The sequence below is a fragment of the Artemia franciscana genome, chromosome 9, assembly GCF_032884065.1.
Source record: "Artemia franciscana chromosome 9, ASM3288406v1, whole genome shotgun sequence".
NCBI lineage: Eukaryota > Metazoa > Arthropoda > Branchiopoda > Anostraca > Artemiidae > Artemia > Artemia franciscana.
Window position 1 is genome coordinate 18,146,649 of NC_088871.1, and position 25,343 is coordinate 18,171,991.

General features: G+C 34.5%; 3 protein-coding genes across 3 annotated transcripts in view; 2 read left to right on the top strand and 1 right to left on the bottom strand.

Moving 5' to 3' along the window:
* LOC136031086 (tRNA (guanine-N(7)-)-methyltransferase non-catalytic subunit wuho-like) overlaps positions 1-25,343 on the bottom strand; it is a 118,490-nt gene that overhangs the window by 88,572 nt on the left and 4,575 nt on the right. The window lies entirely within an intron of this gene.
* On the top strand, positions 1,436-14,532 carry LOC136031087 (keratin-associated protein 6-2-like). The gene is made up of 2 exons (XM_065710363.1): positions 1,436-1,570; positions 13,839-14,532. The coding sequence occupies exons 1-2, from the start codon at positions 1,550-1,552 to the stop codon at positions 14,469-14,471; spliced, it is 654 nt and encodes a 217-aa protein (XP_065566435.1). The 5' UTR covers positions 1,436-1,549; the 3' UTR covers positions 14,472-14,532.
* The window catches only part of LOC136031085 (protein Son-like), a 65,974-nt gene continuing 58,074 nt past the window's right edge, over positions 17,444-25,343 (top strand). Inside the window, exons 1-2 of the mRNA XM_065710357.1 lie at positions 17,444-17,533; positions 21,963-22,683. Of these exons, the coding sequence (XP_065566429.1) occupies positions 21,963-22,683 (721 nt within the window). The 5' untranslated portion in view covers positions 17,444-17,533. The remainder of the gene's footprint in view (positions 17,534-21,962; positions 22,684-25,343) is intronic.

The window sequence follows — 25,343 nt, forward strand, 5'->3', positions numbered from 1 at the left end:
AATACGATTACCATGGGGGAAAAACAAAAAAAAAAATCGAATAAACACGTCTCCGTGATCTTTCTTCTGCCAAAAAAAATCCACATTTTAATAGATAGCAGCTTGACACCTCTACAGTAAAATTCTCTGATACACTGAATCTAATTCTGTGATTTTCATTAAGATTCCATTATTTTTAGGGGATGTTTCCTCCTTTTTTGAAAATAAGGCAAATTTTATTAGGCTCCTAACTTTTGATGAGTAGGACTAAGCTTGATGAAACTTATACACATTTAAAATCAGCATAAAAATCTAATTCTTTTGATGTATCTATTGGTATCAAAATTCCGTTTTTTAGAGTTCCGGTTACTATTGATCCGGGTCGCTCCCTACTTATAGTTCGTTGTTACGAACTGTTTGAAAGGTTGTTTTATTTTTTTTGTTGGCTGGCCAAGTACCCCCTAAAAATTTTTGTCATACGCGTACCACAATTTGAGAACCACTCGCCTAGAGAATAAATCGGTCAGGAGGAGGTGTTTTTTCGTAGAAGTGTAACGAGATTCCCTGGCATTATTTGAAAAAAATATCAGAAATAAAAAAAAACAGGTTTTTTCACCCGAAAGTAAGGAGCAACATTAAAACTTAAAATGAACAGAAATTATTATGTTTATGAGGGCATTTGCTCCTCCTCAACACCTCGCTCTTTGCGCTAAAGTTTGAATTCTGTCCCATTTTTTTTAAGAATGACTCCTGAAACACTATGTTCTTTCAATTAGAACAGTAAGAAGCTTTTTTTAAAAGTACTAAAAAACTTTAGCGTAAAGAACGAGGTTTTGATGAGGAGAGAAACTCCCCTCATATACGTAATAATTTCTGCTTTGTTTTAAGTTTTAATGTTGCTCCTTACTTTCAGTTAAAAAAACTATTTTTTTATTTAATATAAGCAGCATTAACTAATTAACTCCAATGTAAAATTAGGATCACATTGCGTAATAATTACGAGTAAAATAAAAGCCAGATTATTGGTTAGGGTGCAAAATAAGATTTACCTGATTGCATATACCATGGTTGACTTGGATTCATGGCACTGGGTATTAGAAACTTATTGTCTCTAAAAATTTATGCGTAAACACAGATTAAATTTGAACATACCATCTTCATAATAGTAAAAAAAAAAACTAAATATGTTATTATCTGAATGTAGTACTAAAAGCTTGCTTTAATTTCTCGGGTGGAAGTCAGAGCGCTTATTTTGTTCGGGGTATACTATTTAAAAAAAAACTGTTAGCATAAATTTCATTGCATATTAACTATCTTATTATCAAAAAATTTAATACGTTATCTGTTTTGTTGGAGCTGGAATTTATTTATTTTTAGTCACAGCTGTAAAAGTTGCAACATAAATTGTTTTTAAACAGTAAAATGAAAGGAGGAAACTTACTATCAACCATATGTTTTAGTATTAATGACCTAAGGCAGCAAATTTTTCTTTAATGTGTTATAACAGCATTTGACAGATTGTTTGTATTGTAAAATTAGAATCCGTCGTGTAATAATTACGGATAAGATAATGATCAGGTTATTAATAAAGGTACTCTATACGATTTATCAAATTATATACTTTCGTGGTTAGCACGAATTTTCTACTGAGAGGTTAGAAACGCTATATGCAGAGAGCTACAATGCTGTGTATCACAAGTGATGAAGTTTACGCAGGATCGGAGCTCGTGGCCGGGTCCACCACTTCCAGTGAAACTGAAATTTTCGCCATTTTACAGGCAATTATTATTCAAATTATCACAGAAAATACGCTTGTTATTCATTCACCCCTGAAAAAAGTCCGGAGTATATATTTTCGGACCACATGTTCTCTTTTTAAAACTTTTACTTCCGTCGTCTCCCATTTTAAAAAGTAATTTGGATTTGTCCTCCTTTTTCATTTTTCTAGCATAAAGACATATATAATACGGATTTGCCAACAGAAAAAAATAGCAATAAAATCGTAAAGATGTACATTTTAAAATAAGATATAACTTTTTACTCATTAGATTAGGAATTTTGTGTTTTGGTATTTTTAGAAACGGCATCTACGAAGAGCAGAGATACACTGTGCACAAGACTATATCTTCAGTACTATCTTGAATGGATCATTTTTCTTTTTGTCAATTTTATTTCTGCTCATATTTCTTCAAGGATAAAGAACATTGTCAAAGGTTATTTATACCTAAATTAAAGGTACTAGATGTTAGTTTTTTTTAATAATATTAGCCCTAGCTGCCAAATCCTCAAGGCACTTATACGTTAGACCTCTTCACAGTTTGTTAATGGTATGGACTCAATGCAATTTACCCTTGGTCAGTTTTAAAATTTGACCTATTAGAAATACCAAAAAAGCCAAATGTCCTACTTTCTTCCCCAAAAATACAGAATATCCTCATTTTTTCAAACAAATGTCCTCGTATGAGATATTTTTGATAATAAAATAACCCTGTGTTATAGACTCTTTCGAGGACTATTGTCATCTTTTTGAGGATTGAATAGGATTCCATTGATAGTTTGCTATTTTATTAAATATAAAATAATCCATTTTTAAAGGAAGGCAAAGTGTCACTCAAAGCTTGAAGCGATCAGAAACTAACCTATATATGACAGAAAAGGGTAGTGCCCTTCTCATTCACATACTGTCTGCAAGAAATACGGCTGATGCTTTTCTGAAAGAGTTGAGAACCTGAGAAAACTCTTACAGAGTTCTGAAAAAGCTAATAGAAAATGTGCTACTAACCAATGACATTTCACTGCATTTAGATAGGAAATAATGTTGTCCAAAGCAAATACAATTAAATTCGCCCTTTCAGAGGCTTGAGGGCCATCATCCCTTTTATATGTTCTGCTTTAATTTTTGTTCGTTTCTAGCATCAGTAATAAAAAAAAAAATGGTTTTCCTATGAAATCTAAGAGATATTTGCTTATGTAATGCCTACAAAGCAAAATTACAGTAAATAAGGAATCCAAAGTATACGAGTTTTATGAAAAAGATGAATGACAGAGCAACTTCAGGCCGGAGCACCCCACCTATTGCATCTGATAATAAGCGTCTTGTGACTGATGATCAAAAAGCTGATGCAGGTGCCAAACTCATGAGTTCTATGATTGGCCGGGGAGATCCAGATATACAGAAGAAGACCAATATGGACACAAAGGTAAGCGACCTTGGAACACAAGGAATACATCTCCTAGACCAGACGAAATTTTGCCTCAGTTCGTGAAGTTGCTCCCCATATTGTGGATCAATGTACTGCTAGAACTAATTAATGGTATATGGAGGGAGGGAAAGTTTCCTGATGTTTGGAAGTATGGTGAAGCAGTAATGCTACCAAAGCCTGGCGAAGACTTATCAAAGATTGAAAACTATAGATACATTAACCTTCTCCCTGTTTTGGGGAAGGTTATGGAAAGGGTGGTGAAGAAGAGACTGGAAGCTGTAATACAACAGAAGAAAATTTTGAAAGACATTCAGTGTGATTTCAGAAAAAATTGAAGTGCAGAAGACAGTCTTATGTACCTCAAACAGGATGCATTATATGCTTTGCAAAATGGGTGGATTTTAGCAGCGATTTTAATTGACATTGAAGGTGCTTTTGATAATATTCTTCATAGAAAAATGGTCGGAGGCCTAGTAACAGCTGAAATAAAAGGCCAAATGTTAGCATTTTTAAATGATTATTTAATAGGAAGAAAAGTTAAAGTGCGAGTTGGTGGAACCATTTCAAATATAACAGTGTTTCCTGAAAGAGGAATCCCTCAAGGATCAGCATTGGGGCCTGACATGTACCCCATATGATCATACGATATTCCTATCAACATGAAGGATGATGGAGGAGCTATTTGTGCAGATGACAATACTGCGTGGGTCATGGCGCGTGACACCTACCATATAAAGACCCTAATAGCCCAGGTCATTGTAAAATTAGAAAAATGGTCAAAGAAGCTGACTTAAAGTCTTCTGCAACAAAGACGAAGGCAATTTTTATCACTAGGAAAAGAATTGGAACCCTTCCAGATCTGTACTTAAGTGGCCACCCAGTTGAATATGTTAGCGAAGCAAAAATACTAGGTTTAGTGGTTGACAATAAACTTACCTGGAAACCCCATGTGATGTATCTTAAATGAACATGTTTGAAAAGACTCAATGTTATGAAGAGTTTAGCCTATATGGCTAGAGGATTACCAGCAGAACTTTTGATCCAGTATTATATCAAATATGTATTCCCTAAAATGGAGTATTGCTCAACAATTTATGGCACAGCTTGTCATTCAGCCATTACAAGATTAGAAGTAATCCAAAACTCAGCCATAAGAATTACATTTGGAGCAAGAAAAACAACACCTGTTAGTTTTCTTTTATCAGAAAGTGATCTAGCAGACCTGGAAACACGAAGAAAGATCAGATTTTCAAAATATGTATAAAGGATTTGGTCTTTCGAAAATCACCACCCAGTTAAGTGAAAAATCATCAAACCTGGTCGCCAAGCAACTGCCAACACATCTAAACCAAGAAATCAATCCAATTGTCTTGAAGCAGCATTATAAATTTGTAAAAGTTATGGAATTGATATAGTACTTTCCAAAATGTTGAGAGTTGGTGAAATAGGTGTCCCTCCACCATGGGAGGAAAACAGGATCAGTTCAAGATTAGAATTCAATATTGACCAAGATACTCCAGCAGACTTGGCATTCTGCATGATGATGGAAAAGGAGTACAAGGGATACCTTCAATTATTCACTGAAGGATCGAAAGTAGATGAAATGAAGCATGTAGGAGCGGCATTTTGGTGCCCTTTCAAAAATGTGTCCAAAAAATTTAAATTACCTCCAGAGAGCAGTGTATTCCTGGCAGAAGCTTACGTCATTAAGAAGGTGCTGGAGTTCATTGAGGAATCTGTTAAAGAGGACAAGGTGATCATTTTCTATGATTCAAAAAGTGCTATTCAAGCAGTTGTAAATGCTAATACTATGGCAAAACCAAATAGAGATGTCCTTATATGTTACATTAAACTACAAGACATATTAAAAAAGAAGAAAGTAGTTATTCAGTGGATTCCCGCCCACATTGGGATCGCTGGAAATGAAATAGCAGATTTGAAGGCCAAATCCGCAGTTGAGTCAGGAACACTTGTAACCGATATGGACACTCCTTACGAAGTTAAGATATTTGATAAAGTGATTAAAGTGATTGATCGTCAGGGTTTTAAATCGAATAGGTATTTGACTGAGAATCTTTTTGTGACAATGAAAAAAACAGAGATATATATAGAAACGAAAGTGTATAATGAACTCACTAGATATGAAGCAAAGAAACTGTTTCGACTCCGATCACACCAAGCTGGAGTTGGTTGTTACAAAGCAAAATTTTTGGGACAGAGTGAGGAATGTCTTAAGTGTGGTGCATCAGAAACTATAGAGCACATGATGATAATGTGACGTGAAAGCGAACAAGAGAGACGTGAAATAACCGAATTTTTCAGACAGAAAAAAGTGCAGCCGAGCCTATATATGTTATTAGGACGATTTGATAGTGAAGAAGAAATTTGTCTGATAGTTAGTCTTGTCATACAGTTTCTGACAAGAATTGCAAGATTAAAGGATATTTGAATTACAGTTTCAGGAAAGAAGATTTCTTCCTACTTTTTTTTAAGAAGTGAGAATCGACTTGCCATAGAACGTCTTCTAGGCTGAACAGCAAGAGGGGAGTTAACGTCAATGTCAACAATAAATAAGGAAGCAAAGTTTAAAACAAACAGAAATTAACAAAAGCTCGATATGTTTTTCCTGGGCAGCAGCCTTAAGTTTACTTTACGGATAAAATTGTTGCAGAAACAACACTTTAGTTTTGTTTCTTTGCCATCGATTAAAAGCTCTGGTTGTCAATCCATCAAAGCTTTTATAATGCAATGTCCCGAAAATGTGTTTTTTTTTTTCTTGTATTACACACTTCAGGACTAACGTAACATGCTTTACCTAGAAGCCAAGGCTACATAATTTTGCTTAAAAACTCCATTGCACGATGATTACGAGCCTATGTCACTGTGCTGTATTAGCATTCACAATTATAGTGCATATTCTGGCATGAAGGGAATTTCCTAGTCCTACAGTTTATCAAAAACGAATAAAAGATAGACCAAGTAGTACTAGTATGTAGCCCCCCATCCCCAGAAATGCGCACACCTTATAATTTTGCTTACAAGTCACTCTCCCTCATTGTTCAGAAATCGGCAAACCATGAAGTTGGAGCCTGTTGGTGCTTTGGCTATAAAGGACAATTGGTAGAATTTCACACAGCGTTGTCGCCTTAGCTAATGATGTCTTCCTGTCAAAGTGATTAAGAAACTTTAGCGCTGAAAATTGTAAGAGTCAGAAGCTGGGGCCACTTTTGAAGATCGATCTGCCGTATCCTTTTCAGCCTAATTTAATTGTCCTGTAATTTTCAAGCAGACATGAGTATTTCTGCACAAAGGTCAAACATGAGTAGGTTGGACATCTGAAAACCATCATTTTGCTGTCTCAATAGCCCAGGTCACTTAATCAGTAAATTTCAAAGTGATTATGATTGCATCGATTGCAATCTAGTTAAGAGAAATTGACACTAGTTTGTGAATAACACATTTTATACATATTTAGCTCAACAGTAATTTCTATATATGAAAAAAAGATTCTGATTTCTAAAAGGAGTCTGAAACCCCTAAAACATGAACTCAAATCAAAATAAGAAATATCTCATTGAAAATATCATTGTCAAAGACCCTTAACTGGAGGCTTACTGTTCTGTTTTTGGAAAAGGAAAGTCACATCTTTGCATAGTAGTGATGTGTCTTTTTTCACCAGGGATGTCATAGGCAGCACTACTGTTGTCAATATTATCTTTTTTTATTTCCCAGGCGTCATCGTATCAAACAATGGGCATTATATAATCATGATAATGCTGCTTAAACTGAAATCGGAAATTCTAGTACTAGTCCTGCCATAAAAGACATTGGGCCATAAGAAAGTTCTATTTTCTGCCAGAAAACGAAATTTTTGTTAAAATTGGTCCGAAATACCAATGAGTGAAAATGTTAAGAAAGTATATCAATTGAAAACTATTCCAAATCTCCAAATCAAATCCATCCCTCCTTTGAGTCTGACCCCTCCCTCAACCCAGAATCTTAAGTATTCTATTCTGTTAAAAGGCAAGGTAACAAGAGATATTTTGATTACTCAGACTCTCTTGGCTTTTTCTCCAATTAGCCATGGCTCTTGACTTTTTTTTATCGCACTCCCCCAGCTTGATTTGAATTATACATACTCCTGGTTTGTTTAACTGTTTGAAAGATTTTTAGCTGAGTGGCTCAGACTACAGGTAATCCAAAGGTTGGTCTTGGGAAATTTGGAAACTTGTATTTTACATCCATTGGCTACTATCTTGTTCGCCTTATGGACACAATGTGTAATAAATTCGAAGAACCTAATACCTGGCTCAATGCTATAGCAGTGGACTTACAAAATGCTTTTGATTTAAGTAACCACGAAAAAAAAACTCTTCAATAAATCTCAAGCTAATCCCTGTTTAATCACAACACTGGCGTCTTTCCTTTCTGATAGAGATTTCTCCCCAAGTATTCAAATACCCAAACGTATATTCTGATCCTCTTCCAATTAGTTATGATATACCCAGGGGGTTGTTTTAAGCCCAATTTCATCCTTACAATGAGAAAATACATTAGTGTTGTTTGCTTGCATCAATTGTCAAAAAACTTATTGAAAAAGAAGTTTTTCAAAAAAAAAGTAAAAATCATCATAAAGCCTAAGACGAGCGGAAGTAAAGTCCTATAATAACTCAAACTTGAAACGATCAGAAATATCTAAACAAGAATAAATGACTCCCAAAGCCAACAGGAATAAAAATAAATGACCACATTAAACGCAAAAATAACAAATACTGATATAGATGAATAAATAAATCTAAATAAAAATAAACTTGCTCAAGTCAAACTTTTGACTGCTCAAGTCAAACTTAAAACGAACAGAAATTACTACAAGCAGGAATTTGACTACTGATCCACCCGTTGACCATAAATCTTCAAATATCTATTTTGTGTTATTTGTATTTTATTGAAAACTATATGTCTTTGGACTGTGTACTTCAACTTTTCAAATCATTGTTGAAAATTAAAAATAAAATCACTATAATAATCAAGATGACAACCAAACTTTTGTTTGTAGTAAATTTTTTAAGCTTTAAGTTAGAATTGGATATTAATTTTATTTTTAACTCTTTTTAGGATTTAGTTATTCATCTAGCCCAGTGTTTCTCAACCGGGGTCCACATGGACCCCTAGGGGTCCATGTAATATTCCTGGAGGTCCACAGGCAAAACACAACAAATTGGGGGTCCACAATGATATTTTGGGGGTCCATGAAGAAAACCAACTCAGAACGTTCTTTTTTTTTTAAAATTCAATTTCTATCTTAATTTACATTATTCTGAAATTATATATTAATAATTCTTTCATTATTTTTTTTTGTACTTTCTTTTGACTTATATATTCACCCATCAGTCAGTGGCAAGAACAAGCGAAGGTGAAAATCTTTTAACTTCTCTCATGAAGTAGGCAGTGAGCTTTAGTCTTTATTTTTAAGCAGATATTTCCTTCCCAATGCCCGGCACCTAACCATAGATCTGCAACGACTTATCTATTACCCGTTGGTCAGTGGCAAGAGCAAATACAATCTTTCAACATATCTTAGGAAATGATGGTTTCCTGGCATCATATGAAATAAGCAAAATAATTGTTAAGGCCGGAAAACCCCATAATATTGGTGAAACAGTAATTCTACCCGCAGTTTCTGCTATAATTTCATCAGTTGTGAAACAAAATGCAATTGAAATTACTAATTCCATCCCTTTAAGCAACTCTTCTGTGTCACGACGCATTGATGAAATGGTAGAGGAGGTAGAACAACAATTGATAGCTCATTTGCAAGTGAAACAGTTTGCCCTTCAACTTGATGAATCAGCTTTAAGAGATAATGAGGCCCTTTTATTAGCATTTGTTAGGTTTAACAATGAAGGAGCCAAAGAGGAAATGCTTTTTGCTAGAAGTATTACGACAGACACAAAAGGTGAAACAATTTTTAATGAAGTTGCTACTTATTTCAAGGAAAACAATGTCCCACTTAAAAATATAATTGCTTGTGCTACTGATGGTGCACCATCTGTGACAGGCAGATACAAAGGTTTTATTGCACATTAAAAAAAAAAAAAACAGTCCTAGAAGTAATTGTATTCACTGTGTGATACACTGTCAACACTTAGTTACAAGGAAAATGAGTGCACGTCCGCATGATGCCCTTTCTGTTGTAATTAAAGTAATGAACCATATTAAATTAAATTCTCTCCAAGACCGCCTTTTCCGTGAATTATGTAAGCAAAATCGAGAAGAGTTTGAGTGGCTTGTATTACATACAGAGGTGAGATGGCTATCAAAGGGGAATTGTCTTAAGCGTTTCATTGCACTTTGTGATTCTATTGTTTCCTTTCTTGCTGAAACACAACTTGGAGCGAAACTGCTTGCAAATAAAAATGATGTGTTTTACTTATCAGATATATTTGAAAAACTTAATACACTTAATAAACATCTCCAAGGAAAGATCTGATATCTAGTAAAAGTGCTATTGCTGCTATTCTAAGAAAACTACACCTGTATAAGAATAATATCAGGCGTCGTGCATTTGAACAGTTTCCTTGTTTGGCCTGTGTTAGTAGCGATTTACAAGATGAAAATCTTGTATTATATGGTGAATATTCGGAAAATATACATGAAGATATGCAAACTCGGTTTAGCGACCTACTCGGGATGGATGTACCGATTTAGATTTCAATTTCTTTCGAAGTTAATGTTGCTGAAATAGAATTGTCTTTGCAAGAGCCCCTCATCGAATTACAAAGTGATGAAATAACGCGTACAAAATCCAAAGATGAAAAGTACAATATATGGAAAACAGCAGACGTTGCTACAAAGAACCCTTTGCTCTGGGATAAAGCGCAGTTCTACGTTATTGCTTTTCCTATTTTATCTTGTTGAAGCGGCATTTAGTCGTGTTCCTCAAATGTTATCAAAAGCTCGCAATAGACTTGACATTGTGAAAAGGGGCGATCTTCGACTATCATTAACATCGATAGATCCAAATATAAAGAAACTCGTCGTGAAGCATCAACCACAGGGATCTCATTGAATAAACATGCCTTTTGCTTCTTTTTTAATCCCACGCTTAATTTCAACTCCTTTTTGTATTCAGTTTACAAAAATAAGGTTGGAGTGATTTAAACTACCTGAGGAGCTCTACTCTCCATGATTTTGAGTTGTTTGCCCATGGAAGAAACAATGTAATATTGTAGTTATTATCACAATAATAGTAATGATAACAATAATTATTATTATATTATAGTAGAATATTTTGTTTGTATTAAATTAGTTATTCATTTAAAAATAAAGCTTAATCGTATACTATTTCTTTGATAATTAAAACCTTAAAATTTATTTTAGAGAAGAATAGAAAATTTTTCTTATGTCCAATAGCTATGAAGGGGTCCACCAAGATAAAAAGAAGAGAAAAGGGGTCCATGGGTAAAAACAGGTTGAGAACCACTGATCTAGCCTATACCAGTATTTGTTATCTTAAAGTTTAATGTTGCTATTAATTTAAATTTGTTCGTTATAGGTGTCAGTTATTTTTCGATAGTCGTTTTTGGTCGTTTTAAGTTTGAATAATTATGGAAATTTATTTCTGCTGGTCTTAGGTTTTAACATGGCTCTTTACTTTTCGTTGAAAACTTACTTTCATGGAGTTTTTTAATTAATTTTTGTTTGTTATTGATTGTTTAATCCTTTCTATTAATAATATTATGGATATTGGTTAAGCTCCTGTGTCCAAACTAGTGTCTTTTGATTGAATCCAACACCCTTCTCAACATTCTCTGAAAATTTCAACAAAACTTCCTTAATTGTTCCGGACATGTTGCAAGAATGCCATTTTGATAACCTTTATTCACACGGTATCTTCTGATATAGTTCAACATCCCAATTGACATTTACTGAAACTTTCAACAGCATAATTATAGCAGTTTCTGATATATTGCAGATACCCATTTTGGACAACCGGAATGTACATAGTGTTCTTAAGTAAAACATCCCCTTCAACCTTTTCTGAAAATTCCAACTTAGTACACTTTACTTTTCTTGAGATGTTGCAAATATGTCATCATGACAGCCTGGATACACACAGTGTCTTTTAATTTAGTTTAGTATCCCCTTGGAATTCCGTAAAAATTTCAACTTAATACCCTTATCCGTTCCTAAGATCAATATAGATACGCCCAGATGCGGTTTTTTGACCACCTGGATGAGTATGTTTTCTTTTGACATAGTGCATTATCCCCCCCCCGAAATATTCTATGAGAGTTTCAACTCAATACCCTCAGTATTTCCCGATATACTATATATACACCCTTTTGGGCACCGGGATGCACGTAGAGTCCTTTGATTTGCACCAACGTCCCCCTCAATATTTCCTGAAGTTTTCAACTTAATACCCTTAGTCCTTCTCGAGATTTTTCAGATAAACCCTTTTAACAACCAGGATGCACTTAAACTGTTTTGATTTTGTTCAACAGTAGTAGAAGTAGTCGCACTCACAAATAGTCACCGTCGTAAATAATCACAGTTGCATTTGCAAGCAGCCGTAATCACAGTCGCAAGTTGTTTCAGTTGCAGTTAAAAGTAGTCGCAGTTAAGAGTGAACGCAGTCGCAAGTAGTCATAGGTGTAGCTGTAAGTAGTCGTGGTCAGAAGTAGTCGCAGCTGTAGTCGCAGTTGCAGTCAGAAGTAGTTGCAGTCACATCCATAAGTAGTTGCAGTTGCAGTAGTTATATTAGCATTAGTAGCTGTGAAAGTATCAAGTCAATACCCTTACTTGTTTCTAAAATATTGCAGATGTACCTTTTTAATAACCTGGATGCACATGGTATCTTTTGATTTAGTTCGACATTGTCTGAAGTTTCATCTTAATACGCTTAGCTTTTTCAGATGCGCCCTGGATCAAACATTCTCTCCTTTCCCAATAATAGATGGCATATGTAAACAATTGACAAATTGCATAATTTTCAACCTTTCTCTGGGGGGAGGGGGAGTCCTCTCACTCCCGTGGGCTTTGCAATCAGATGTTCTAGCTAATTTGAACGAATGGCTTTCTCAAAATTATGACCATTGTCAAAGTGGGTAGCATTTTAAAAGGCAATTGGGGCTACTTGCCCTCAAATCATATTTCAATACCCTCCCCTCAATATGCACTGAAAGTAATGGAACAAAGGCATGCACCTAATGTGTTTTCATTTTGTTCAACATCTCGACATTTTCTGAAAATTCGCCTTATTACCCTCAGCCTTTTTCGAGACCCGGGATCAAAAAATCCTTCCCAAAAATTAAACCCTACATATAAATAATGGAGAACAAACATCTCGAGAGGCATGGTTGTTTTACTTTTAGACTGTTTTGAACAAAAAGGCTCTTTAAAAATTTTCATCAAATGTAATTAGGGGGAGGGTAGCTAAAAAAAGCAGGAGAGAGGGGCTGGTTGCCCACTGATACCTGTTTACTCTTAAAAAGGCTTTAGAGCTTTCAATTCCCTATCGAATTAACCCTCTGAAGTTTTCACAATCATTCTTTCAATATGAAGTGGCTCTAAAAACAAAATAAAATAATACATTAGAGCCTTATGGCTCTTTGCTACATACCATGCTAGACTGTTGCCTCTGGTAAACAAAAATTTGTTGACGATCTAACCTTTTACATAAACTTAAAAAGTAGCCTAATCGACAATTGGACCACCTGGCCCTGTGACGGAGATAGAAATTCGCAAGCACTCTTAGCGGCAACGGGTTATAACATATCCACTTTTTTACCTTTGTTTAAAATCAATCATGTAACATATCCACTTTTCAACCTTTGTTTAAAAACAATCATATAAATAATTTCGAGGCTTTATCCCTGGAGCTGTAGTTACAAATGTACACGATTTCGAGATGGCTCGAAACGCTTTGAAATATCAATGTTGGTGGAAATTAAATATAGTTTATGAAATGTACTCTTCTTGTTTTATGATTTATTACAATATATTGAGCGTTTAAGGTCACTCTGAGTAATTAGGTGAGTATTAATGAATAAGGAGAGGGGTGGGACACCTGGCATCTGACCCTAGACTTTCTGCTGACCAAAATCTTTCTGTGACCCTGCTTTATGTACACTTTCTACTAAGCTTTATCTCAGAAATAGTTGCTTTAAATTGAGCTATCGGCATAATTCGAGGCCCTTGCACCAGGAGGTGGAGTTACCATATTGCCTCTAGAAGCAACCATCTTACCCCTTTTACTCTTTACAACATTAGATTTTTATTATCTAGAAATTAGGCAAGGTGTATGAAATTTCAGATTTGGATTTGGTGCCAAAATTAAGGATTAGACACAGTTTTCAAAGGCATTCTTCGTTTTATCGTGTTTAAGATTTTTTTCAGTATTAATTTCAGATTTTTGATGACAAAGTCTTTAAAGGTAATTGTGAAAGGCATGAGTAGACGTCCGAACAAATAACTAACGGTAAGATTTATAGGATTTTGATAATACCTTCCTATGTCACAATTTTATTTGTATATGCGTTCTTAAAAGCTTATTCATACAACACAACTACTTTCCAAGTTACAAAAAAGCATTTCTTCTTCATTTTAATTCTGATCTTGTGACTAAATATTTTATTCATTTTTTTTTTTTAGGTGGGGTTTCTTTTCTCACTGGCCTGTGTCACAGCTGCTGATGAAATTCAAAACCAAGAGAGAGATGATATACTACGTCTGGGACTCCTCCTGAGCTCATTAACTGAAGGCATATGGGGGTTTGATAATGAAGTTGGAGAAAGCTACGAAATAGTTAACAATTCTCCATCAAAAACTGGACAAAGCTATGGAGCCTTAGGAAGCCGTCCGCTAGGGCTTCAATCTGGAAATTGGCAAAGCTTTGCGACGCCATATGGAGTAGGACAGGGATATGGAATGTCATTTGACCTAGCGCCAGGCTATGCAAAGCCATTTGAACTTGGGCTGGAGTATGGAAGGCCACTGGGACTTTCTTATGGAAAGCCACCAGTATTTGGACTGGTCTCTGCAAAGCCATTTGGACTTGGACAAGGGTACGGAAGACCATTAGTACAGATGTACGGAAAGCCACAGGGATTTGGACTGGGCTATGGAAAGCCACAAATATTTGGACAGAGTTACGGAAAGCCACTGGGATATGCGTATGGAGGATTCGGAAAGCCTGGGTTTGGATATGGATTTTCGAAACCACAATTTCTTCCGCGGCCTTTTCAGTATATGCAATACGGGCTTATCAATAGACCCTATTTATAATTTTAAAAAGAAGTGATAGTGTTAATTTTGTCTTTTTTCTCATTAGATTACCTTTTATTAATTCTCACAGTTCCTTTTCACACCAATAGCCAAACATTTGTCGGGGCCAAGAAGGAGCAAGATATCACTTATTTTTTCACTTTTCAAAATAAGCAGGACACGAGCTATCAGTGGCTTTAGCGAATTGCCGTGTTGAATCGAGTAAATTTTTGGCCGAGACGCAGAACCGAACACCCATCACCTTTTACCAATATACTTGTATTACCAGTCTTAACTAGCATCACGGTGTTTGGTTTGTAAAATTAGAAACCTGGCTCATGATATTGCTTACTAGTCATGAACGAATTTCCGTGCGTAATAAACGAATAACATCAATGATTTTGTGTACTCTAATGTAGACACAGCTTTTTTATGGATCACACAAGCAGGGGCAACGTTTGGGGGGGGGGGGCAAGCGAGGCAGTCCCCCCCCCCCAATATTTTGGAGAAAAAATTATTATATATCCCATGCCCCTTGAATATCGGGATATGGACCCTCTTGCCCCTCCCCCAATAAAAATCCTGGAGATTCGGCCCTGCACACAAGGTATATGATTTTTACTATTACTGTCCCTTTTTGCTTTCCGCAGACAATTTGATGGTTTTTTATCCTCATTTATATTAAATAGTTTAATAATTTTCTGTGTCTGCAAAACATTTTATGAGGCGAGGTAAAGTTTTGGAACGCTTCTTTTCGTCTGAAAAAGTGCTATAGTTTGCTAAATAAAAAAATTAATTAGGGAGATATTCCAGCCTCTCCCTAATTAATTTTTTCCCTCTCTTTCTTTCTTATATTTTAAAAAACAGATTTTTCAAAATTTTTGTTGAAGAGTAACTGTTTTTGGTACCTCCTTCAAAAAATTGAAAAACAACCAAGTTGCCTCCCCTCCCCTAGATCTTGAAAAACAAAGCGTTTGCTCCTTCACCCTCTATAATGTTTGCAAAATGACGAGACTATCCTTACCTTTCCTGTCCTTAAAAATTGGCAAATAGAGAGAGAGTGGAACACTGAAGGGTTAAATTTCCTATTTATGTCTATTTTCACACATATTGAAAACGCACGCATGATTTAAGTTTAAAACAATGTCCAAATGACTAAAAAGTTCAGATCGCCAGCATACAAAAAATACAAAGAAACTAAAAAAAAAATACAAAGTACTACTCTCCCAACACAAATAATGTTAAATCGACCAAGTTCTCAAAAAGTATATTTTGCATATTCTGTCACAACCATTGCTGGATGAAGATTTTGGCGTAGACCCCAAGGCTACTTGACTATCCGCTAGATTAGATTTCTGAGGTAGACATGTCTATCTTCCTCTTTTCTAGTTGTCCTTCTGACTACACAATATGGTTTAAGGGCCTTTCATGTAAAAAAAAAAAAAGGAGAAAAGATTACCCTGTATTATGTTGCTATTTCAGCTGAAAATACAAGTGAAAAACAAAATTCATACAGCCAATAATAATCTTTTTATATATTTTGCCAAGTCATAGTCATAGCTGCATGCTTTTGACACGCTGAAGATTCACAGATCACATTTTAGGAAACTATATAATGGGAAACTATAGGCAGTGAAAAGTATTTTAATGCACATATTTGAAGTTAAGCTCAAAAATTCTTTAAGATTCGTGCAGGAATATTTTTATGAAGGCATTTACAGCTCAAAAAGATTTATTGTCTGCTCCTATCGGTACGTGCCTACACGCAAGGGACTTAAGAACTTGAAATCATTGGTTTTAATTGACTTATTACGTTTTGTTAGCTTCAGTTCAAATGAAACCAGGCATCAGTATGCAATTAGGCCCGTTGAGAGGGAAACATGTTAAGAAACAATATCTACTTCATTACATACAGTAGAAATGAAGTTAACCATTCCTAAAAGCTTTTCATTTTATTTTAGCCACTCTCCCCCTATTTTTTGTTATATACAACCCCAATTACATACTTCCATGCATTTTTCTGTTTCTTGATTTAATGATATTTTCTTGGATTTACGGATGTTAAGATAAAACAAAAAAGTGACGTATGGCGAAACCCATGGATTACCTTAAATTTGGGATATATATTTTTGTATTAGAGGAGGTTAGGGGTAAATTAAAGTGAAGCACTTCTAAGAAGGACTAACTACAACTTTTCTGCATATTATTAAGTAACATTTGTTTGCGTAACACGTTTCCTTATCAAGAGCCTTAATTGGATTTTGATACCTGGCACCTAGATTCCTCACTTTTGAATCTATCCCACAGCTTCCAAATGTTTTGTAATGGGTTGTTAACTCACTGCTAATGAATCTGAAAGTTCTTGTTATTCTTGCATAGGATCCAAATCGATTAATACCCTAAATTATTCATTTTAGACTTTTTTTGCCACCTCAGACGCTCTTTGTTAGCCGCAAAAAAAGACCCACTTTTGCAACGCTTAACCCAGCTGGAACGGTGAACTAATGTAACAGTATGCAGGACGCAGCTAAGGGGGGAAGGGGGACTCACAGTTCCAAGGCGCCGGCATGCAGTTCTGCTGCCTTGAAGCTTTGGTGTCTGAGTATAGCTCATGTGTCCAGATTTATTGGTACACTGGATGATTTTGTTGTCAAATTCTGTATATCCCTTGTCCAAACTCACAACCCTAGCTTTATTCCTCACAGTATGTCTACGCTGAACTACTTCAAACAAAACAAGGAATTGGGCAAGATTGAATCTAAAATAAAGTTTAGTTTTGATGTTCTAATGATTGAATGAAGTTAAAATTACTTTGAAACTTCGAAAATGACAGTTTTCAGCTTTTAAAGGGCACCGAAAGGCACTTTCCGGTCATTGAATTAACATCCGAGAACAGAAGAACCTAACAACCCTGAGGCTAACAAGAAGAATGAGAGTAAGAAGAAGATGAATTAAACACTCAATTAATTAATTTCAGACACTCAATTAATTAATTTCAGACAGAAGGAGCAACACCTTGGTTTTTAAGGTATCTTCTACTTTGTATTCCTTTGCTATCGTTCTTAGCAGATATTTGCATCAAGGTCAAGTAATCGTTTTCAATCTAGCCTATAAAAAAGGATGCATAAACTGGCATTTGAAACCATCCTAGGCTATTTCCCCCAGATTTACCATCTGAAAACATTTCCAAAAGTGACATCTGTCTAAAGAAAAAGAGGGCATCTGGTTTAATTGAAATTCCTGATGAGTCAATCTTTAAAAATAGGTTTAATAAGATTACCACCAACAAATTAATCATATGATAAAGCAACAAGTAGGCCTAGGCCTACAATCTAATGTCATTAATAGTGATAACAAAGTCTACATATTAACTATAGCTATTGTTTTGAAACATTTATTGAATTAATATTGATCAGAAATACCATTAGCCTATGGGAAAGTTAAAAGGAAGAGGGAAAATGATTTGGTAAATTTGCAGTATACTATACACTTTAGCTTAGATCAAAGTAAATACATTAGTTGATGTATTTTTATGCTTTTTTGTAACTCAATAATTACTTCTAGGGTAAGTTTCATTTTAAGCCCATAAAGAGCTCAAAACAGCCTATGGCCACTAATTATTTAAAAGCAGGTTTCTAGTATTGGCTAGTGAGGAAAAATTACTGTTTGTATCTGGCTTAGGCATAGTAATTATTATTTTCCTTAGTCTTAATAGTAAAATGTTATTTAGGAAATGCATTTGCAGAAATTTTTAAAAAAGCTAGAAACCCCACAAAAATGATATCAGTTTTGCTAGTATATCATTTTTAAGTTGTTTCAGGCTTTTTTTAAGCAGAGCAAATCTTTTTTCTTGATAGGATAACATTTTTCTATTATCACTAAGGAAAATAATAATTGTCATTCCTGAATCAGCTACATATAGGATTTTTTTTTTTTTTTTTTTTTTTTTTTTTTTTTTTTTTTTTTTTTTTTTTTTTTTTTACTAGTTGGCCTTGCTTTTAAACATGCTTCTTAGCTTTTGACAACTATGGACTGTTTTACCCTCTGGGGCCTTATTAGGGTTCAAAATTGAATTTGTCCCAAAAATGCATATTAAACTATGGATTAGCATGAAAAAGAAAACTAGGGAAGAAAAGGTATCAAGTGATGTATTCACTTTCATTCTGGCTAAATTATGCTGTAAAGTACAACTTCATCATTGATTGAAAAGTAAAGAAGTCATAATTTCCTTGTTGTCCTACTCAGAGTACATCATTAATCTACAGTTTAGTGCACTGGGAAGGAAACACTATAGAACTATGACAACAACATACAACATCCTAAAATACTTATTGTATATCATTCCTAAAAGCACTTTACTTTACCCCCACCCCCTTATGCAATTAAGTAAAAATTTTGCAGTTGCTATAATTGACTTGTCAATAAAGTGAACATACCACTTGATGCCTTTTTTATGTTTTTTACAAATATAATAATTGCTTCTATCATAAATTCAAGTTTAACCACTTTTTGAGCTCTTAAAAATGACAAATTTTCGAGTTAAGATTTGAGCTATTGGTCATTTTCAACAAAATAATGCTACATTTTCCCAGTTCTGTTTTCTCAGTGCCAAAATTAATTATAGTTCAGTTAGGCTAGGTAAAAAAAATGCTTAAATTTGAATTTGTGATTGAAGTGATTATTATATTTATAAGAACATAAAAAAAGGCATTGAGTTGTATGTTCACTTTATTGGTAAGTCAATTATATGAACTACAATTATATAGTTCAAACTAGCATATGTAAACTCCATGCATTCTTCTGTTCCTTGATTTTGTCACTTCATTTTAAAAAGATTTAAAAGCAAGGAAGCAACATTGATGAAATAAAGAAAAAGAAATATCCATTAGAAACATATAGTTTGTGCTATATATTTGCACATTAGGGCAAAGGGCAGGAAATATAGTGAAGCTCTTTTAGAAATGACATATGTGACTATTTTAGGATTTTTTAAGCTATTTTCAGAATTGTTTTTTATGTTTTCTTTTGAGTAGACCTAACTCTAAAATAATACCCAGACTGCCAAACTGTTTAAAGTCAGTATAAATTATTAAGATAATAAGGAGAGTTTGGTAAATTTGCAGTTTTCTACATCATTTAGTTAAGATAAAAGTAAATACATCACCTTATTGCTTCTTGGGTAAATTACATTTTAAACCCTTAATGGGACCCTAAAAAGTAAGACAAGCCACAGTAGTCAAAAGTTCAAAACGTGTTTAAAAAAAAATGTTTTGTGACAAAACTTTGCCAATATCTGATTCAGGATTAGTAATTATTATTTTCCTAGTCTTAATAGTAATAGGTTATTTTGACAAGAAATTTGCAGGGATTTTTAAAAAGAGCCTGAAAATACTCAAAAATGACATCATGGCAAAACTGATATCATTTTTGAGGGGTTTCTAGTTCTTTTGAAAATCTCTGTTTTTTTCTTTTTCAAAATAACATTTTAATTCTAAGACTATTGAAAATAATAATTACTATTTCTAAACTAACTACAAATAACAATATTTTCTCACTAGACAGTTTGTTTAGAAACATGTTTTTAATCTTTTAGTTGCTATGGGCTGCTTTGAGCCATTTAAAGGCCCACAATGTAGTTTACCATAGAAGTGATTATTGAATTATGAAAGGGTATAAAAAAGGTATCATCACTTTCATCCTAGCTGGTCTTCTTGGTATCTTTGAAACTAGCCGAGTTAGATGAATGAGACTTTCAGGAATGAATTCAAAGCCAAAAGTATACCCTAGGAAAGTATTGTCAAATCACTATGTCTAATGTTTTCTTCTTTCAATGACATAAATGATTGTATTTGTGGTAGATCCTTTTTTTCTTACCTATCTGAGTAAACTAGAATTAAGCAAAAGTATAAGGCTCAAAACACTTTTCTTTTGCAATAATTGATCAGAAGATCTTTTATGCAAGGTCTCACTTTTATGGCATAAAGATTGATAAAGGTCAGAGCCCTCTGGATTCAGAACAGGGGTGTACCCCTAATACAAATTTTTGTAAAAGGATAGAGGACAGAGGTTAAAAAAAGGACATGTCCTCTGAAAGGAAGACATCTGGTAACCTTGCCCTCCCCTTCCTCTCTCTAAATTTATATATTTTTTTTGTCTGCAGAAAGGGGGGCACAATGTTATGTAGGCTTTTTCCACTGACAGACTTAATTCTAAAATCTTGATCTTAGCTGTCAATTTGCTGTTCTGCTGATAATCAAGCCTAGGTTATAAAATTACTTTTCCACTGACAATCAAGATTGTGACCTCATAGTCTAGATTTCGAATTCAATAAGTATGCTTGAGAAGAAACCTGTTAGTTGGTTGATTTTATCCAGTTCTGGATTGGATGTATAAACTTTTTTGTTCTACTGGTTGCAATTTGACAGTCCAGTTCTAAAAGCGTTTTTTTATAAAATTTTTTGCTCTACTGATGATTCACAATCTTGTTTAAGAATCTGTTCTTTTAGACTAAAATCCCCCTTGTTTCAAATTTGCTGATGCAAATTGCAATGTTTGAAGTTGAAACAGATGAAATTGCTAACAATATAGCAAAAATATTATTCAATACCTGTTTTCTTAGAAGGTTTATCTTATAGTAGATGTATGTATAGTAAATTTAGATACAACAGATGTAATTGCTAACAATATAAAAGAATGCTGTTCATTGCCTATTTTCTTGGAAGGTTTGTCTTAAAGTAGATTTAACTGTAATTTTAGGGTGTAGTTGACCTCTTCTGAAGGAAGCATGCTAACTAAATAAAAGTAATATCATTAGATTCCTTGTTTTATACTCTTTCCAAATATAATAATTATTTGACTTACAAATTTAATTTAAAGTCCTGAACCAACACTTAATGCTGAATTAGCTTAATAGTTTTCTATTAAAATTTTACTGATTTGATCTATATTTACACAGGAGCTTTAATGTGCAAACTGAGCAGATAATATTAAGATCATGTGTCAATATGCTAAAATTGACTAATTCCCTGGCAATCAAAATGGAAACTGTGTACACACTGGGGATTAAAATCAAAATCTGTGTGGTGAATATCAAAGCACTCTATAGCAATGTATAACTCTATATTCACATTCCCCATTGCAATTTTGCCTGCTAATGCAGATAAGAGCTGCAATCTTTTCGTCCATGGAGGCCTTGAATTTTGCAGAGTATTTTATTATGGTATCTTCGGCCAGATTCTGCACAAGGCCCACAATATCAGTGTACACCGAGCCCACAATCTTACTGGCGCTGTAGAACTATTCTGCAAACTTCTTCTGAAGTCACATACCCATCTGAAAAACAAGACATCCTAGAATTAGAAACTGACTCCTATATAGACAGAAAAAATACTTGGCACATGAATTACTTTTGGCTTCTGTCTTCTTCTTCTTTGTATAGAATTATGAAATGTTAGTCAAAACAGTAAGATTTACTGCCTTTTAGTTTTTGCTTAATATGATTTATTTTTCTAGATGGAATCTGACTTAATCTTACAAGATTTATTTCAAAACATCTCCAAAAGCAGCATTGCAGAAAAAGCAGGCTCAAGAAGTCCTTCTGTGTCCAAGAAAAATTCAAAGAGAAAGAAGAAAAGAGACACAATTAGTGAGGATTCTTCTTCTTCTGAAAAAGGAATGGAGGACGTGAAGAAGTCAAAGAAGAAAAAAAAGTGTAAAGACAAGTCAAATAATGATAGCAATCCAGACAGTGACATCAAATTGAAAAAGAAAAAAAGTAAAAAGAGCAAGAGATCACAAAGAAGTAGATCCAGGAGTGATGATGAAAGTAATGAAAATCATAAACGTGATTTTAAGCACAAAGTTACTAAGGGCAAAGAAGATCCTGCAGTAAAGGACCAGTCATCACTAGGTCAGGTAAAAGATGAAGCTAATAAGTTAGATGTGAAGGAACTAAATTCAACTATGACTGATATACCTCTGCCACATGGTGTTGCCACGTCTTTGATAAATACAATTCCCTTACCATCTAGTTGTAACTCAGTTTTGAAAGAAGAAAAGACAAAAGCTGTGGAGGATGACATAAGTACTGAACAAAGTTTGTCTGAATCAAAGAAGAGTACAAATGACGTAAATATTGCAGATGCTTTCGGAGTACTCCTTAGTAAAGTTATTGAAGAAGTGGATGCAGAGAACAGGTTGAAAGAAAACTATGAAAGTGGCGAGATAAGTTCAGGTATTATTTAAATCCTTGTGTCAAATAATCTTCTTAGGTTATCAGGCTGCAAACTCTTCTCTTCCATCATTTATGTTTTTTTTTCTTGTCATAAAGGATGAGTCAGTTATTAAAAATTGACACCTTTGATAGTCTTATCGTTTTTTGTTTTTTTTTTGTTTTTTTTTTGTAGAGAACTGAATCTGCTGCTTAAAAGAACTCAAATCTGGACAAAAAAATTCAATTAGTTTTATATAACATGTTTAGTTACGAATGTCCCTCATTGAGGCTAAAAGAAGATTTGAGGTCTTACAAATCATTTTGGTTGGTTTGCTTGACGGTATCTTCGGGTGTGTCTCTACGGTTGTCCATGGGGTGTTGCATTGAGGACTTGGCAGTCATTCATACATTCCTAGAACATTGACTGAATACACCCATCACTGGGCTCTCAAGACATTTTTCACTTTGCCTGTTGTCTTGCAGATAATTTGATTTGTTATCCTCTAGCTATATTTTGAATGAGATTATTCCTCTTTCCTGTTTCTAACTCAGCTGTCAAATTTTAGGTGCATAGAGTAGACTGAGTATGGTATTATTGTTGAAAAGGGCAAAGTTTTTATTGTAGTGGGAAGTTAATAGACATTGAAATTTTATGAGTCTCTTGAAAGTCCCATCTGCTTGACCAGTTCTTGAAAGTGATTATTTTATGTCTACCCATTGCTCTAAATGTTACTTCCAGGGTATCTGGTCTATGTGCTGATTTTTGCATTTAATAATCAGATGTGAGAGTGCTGTTTCCATTCACTTTGTCTGTTTTTTTTATTTTTTTCTGTTATTTTTTCAAACTGACTAGAGCTGACTTTATGTCTTGCCCTGTCTAGCAAACCTGGCAGAGATTTTCTTTGTAAAATTTAAAGATAGCAATGCTGTCAGTAAAGTCAAAGCTTCTAAGGTACATTTCTCGGGCTAATCGAATGCCCTCTGTGGATGACTGTGGACTTTATGACTATGGCAAAAAGCAATGACGCTGCCCTGTCTTGCACCCAGCAGGAGGAAAAAACATGTTTGGCCGACTGGTGTTATTGCACAACATTTGACGTTTTTTTACTTTGTCTTGGTCATTGAGATGAGCCTTTCTTTGACTATGTTGTGCAAAAGGATCTTCCATGTAGTTTGGTGATTGACATAAAAAAAAAGTGCATCTTAGAATTGACAAAATGTTGAGCCCCATTTGCTACTTTCTTTAGTCGCCCATTGGAAAGTGAACATTAGGTCTGCATCTGAGTAATTGAGATAAGAACCATGCTGCTCTTCTTGGATAAGTTTTTTCAAGGTGTTCGCTAATCCTCTGGGCAATGATAGATGGTAACAGTTTGCTTGGCCTTAAATGAAGAGTTTTGTTGTGGCAGTTTTTGACATTGTTTTGCACTGCCTTTCCTGAAGACCTGAATAAGAATACGTGATAGCGATTCAAAAGGTACTTTTGTTTTAACCCAGACTCTTGAGATTAATGCTGTTTAAAACACAAGGAAGGATGAAACAGTCATTTCATCAACTTTATTGATATTTGTTTTTACTGGGTGACTCTTTTTTTCAGTTTATCTCCTGCTGTGATGTTAATGGCTGTGGAGAATTTGTGCTTGTATCTATAATAAACAGTAAGCTTGAGGGGATTTCTAAGGGCTCATTTAGGCTCATCTGTTCAACAACCTTTCAAAGCAGTCAGCTCGGACTTTGTTAGCTGTAATCTACTAAGTTACCAAGACTTTCAAGGATTGCACAACTGGTCTATTTTTAAAGAAACGATATTTTTTGAACAACTTCTTTTGTGATTTGGCAGACGACTCTAGTATCATCCTCCTCTGCTTGGATAGTTTTTTGCTTAAGCATTTTTCTCTAATTTTTCCTTGGTGGTCTTTTTTGATGCAACCCGCTCAGTTACCAAGACTATCAAGGAGTCTCCAACTGTTCCAAATTTAAACATGTGGTTTGTTCCTGTGATATATTTTGTTATTTATCAGAATGCTCTAAAATATCCCTCATCTGCTTGCATTGGTGTTTTCTCAAGCACTTTTCTCTAATTGCTTCTTATAATTTTCTTAATTCCCTTGTTAAATGCAATCCCCTCAGTTACCAAGACTCCCAAGGAGTCTTTAACTACTCCATGTTTAAATAGAGGAGTTTGATTTTCTATAATTTATTTTTGATTCAGTAGACAGCTCTAGGATCCCCTCTAGAATCATTTTCCTCTGCTTTGGGTGGCTTGTTTCTCAATCATATTTCTCTGGTCACTTAGGTTACTATACTTTTTTTGGGGGCCCTTGTCTGTATATCTATATTGTTCAGATCTGGAGATCTGGCTGTCAGGGACTTTTCTCTATTTAAGGGATGTTTTTATTCCTCCTTCTATGACCCTGAATGATAAGTTACTGATTCATGGTAGTATTGCTTCACATTTAAAAATTTTGTAGTCAGCTTCTTCAGACAATGACTGGACTTCAGAATTTATTTGGAACTTCTGATTTGTGCACACTTAATTTCTCTCTTCTAGCTTATCTGAATAAAAGACATGGTTTGCTGATGCTTTTTTTTGAGTTCTACTCAGTGTGAATTTAACTTTTGCTACCATCAGGCTATGGTCTAAGCCAAGGTCAGCTCTTTTATAGTCAAGAATGTTTATA

Excerpts from the sequence above, each read along its gene's own strand:
- LOC136031087 (XM_065710363.1), top strand. The coding sequence starts at position 1,550 with ATGATCAGGTTATTAATAAAG. Across the intron at positions 1,571-13,838 it reads TGATCAGGTTATTAATAAAG|GTGGGGTTTCTTTTCTCACT; the intron begins GTACTCTATACG and ends TTTTTTTTTTAG.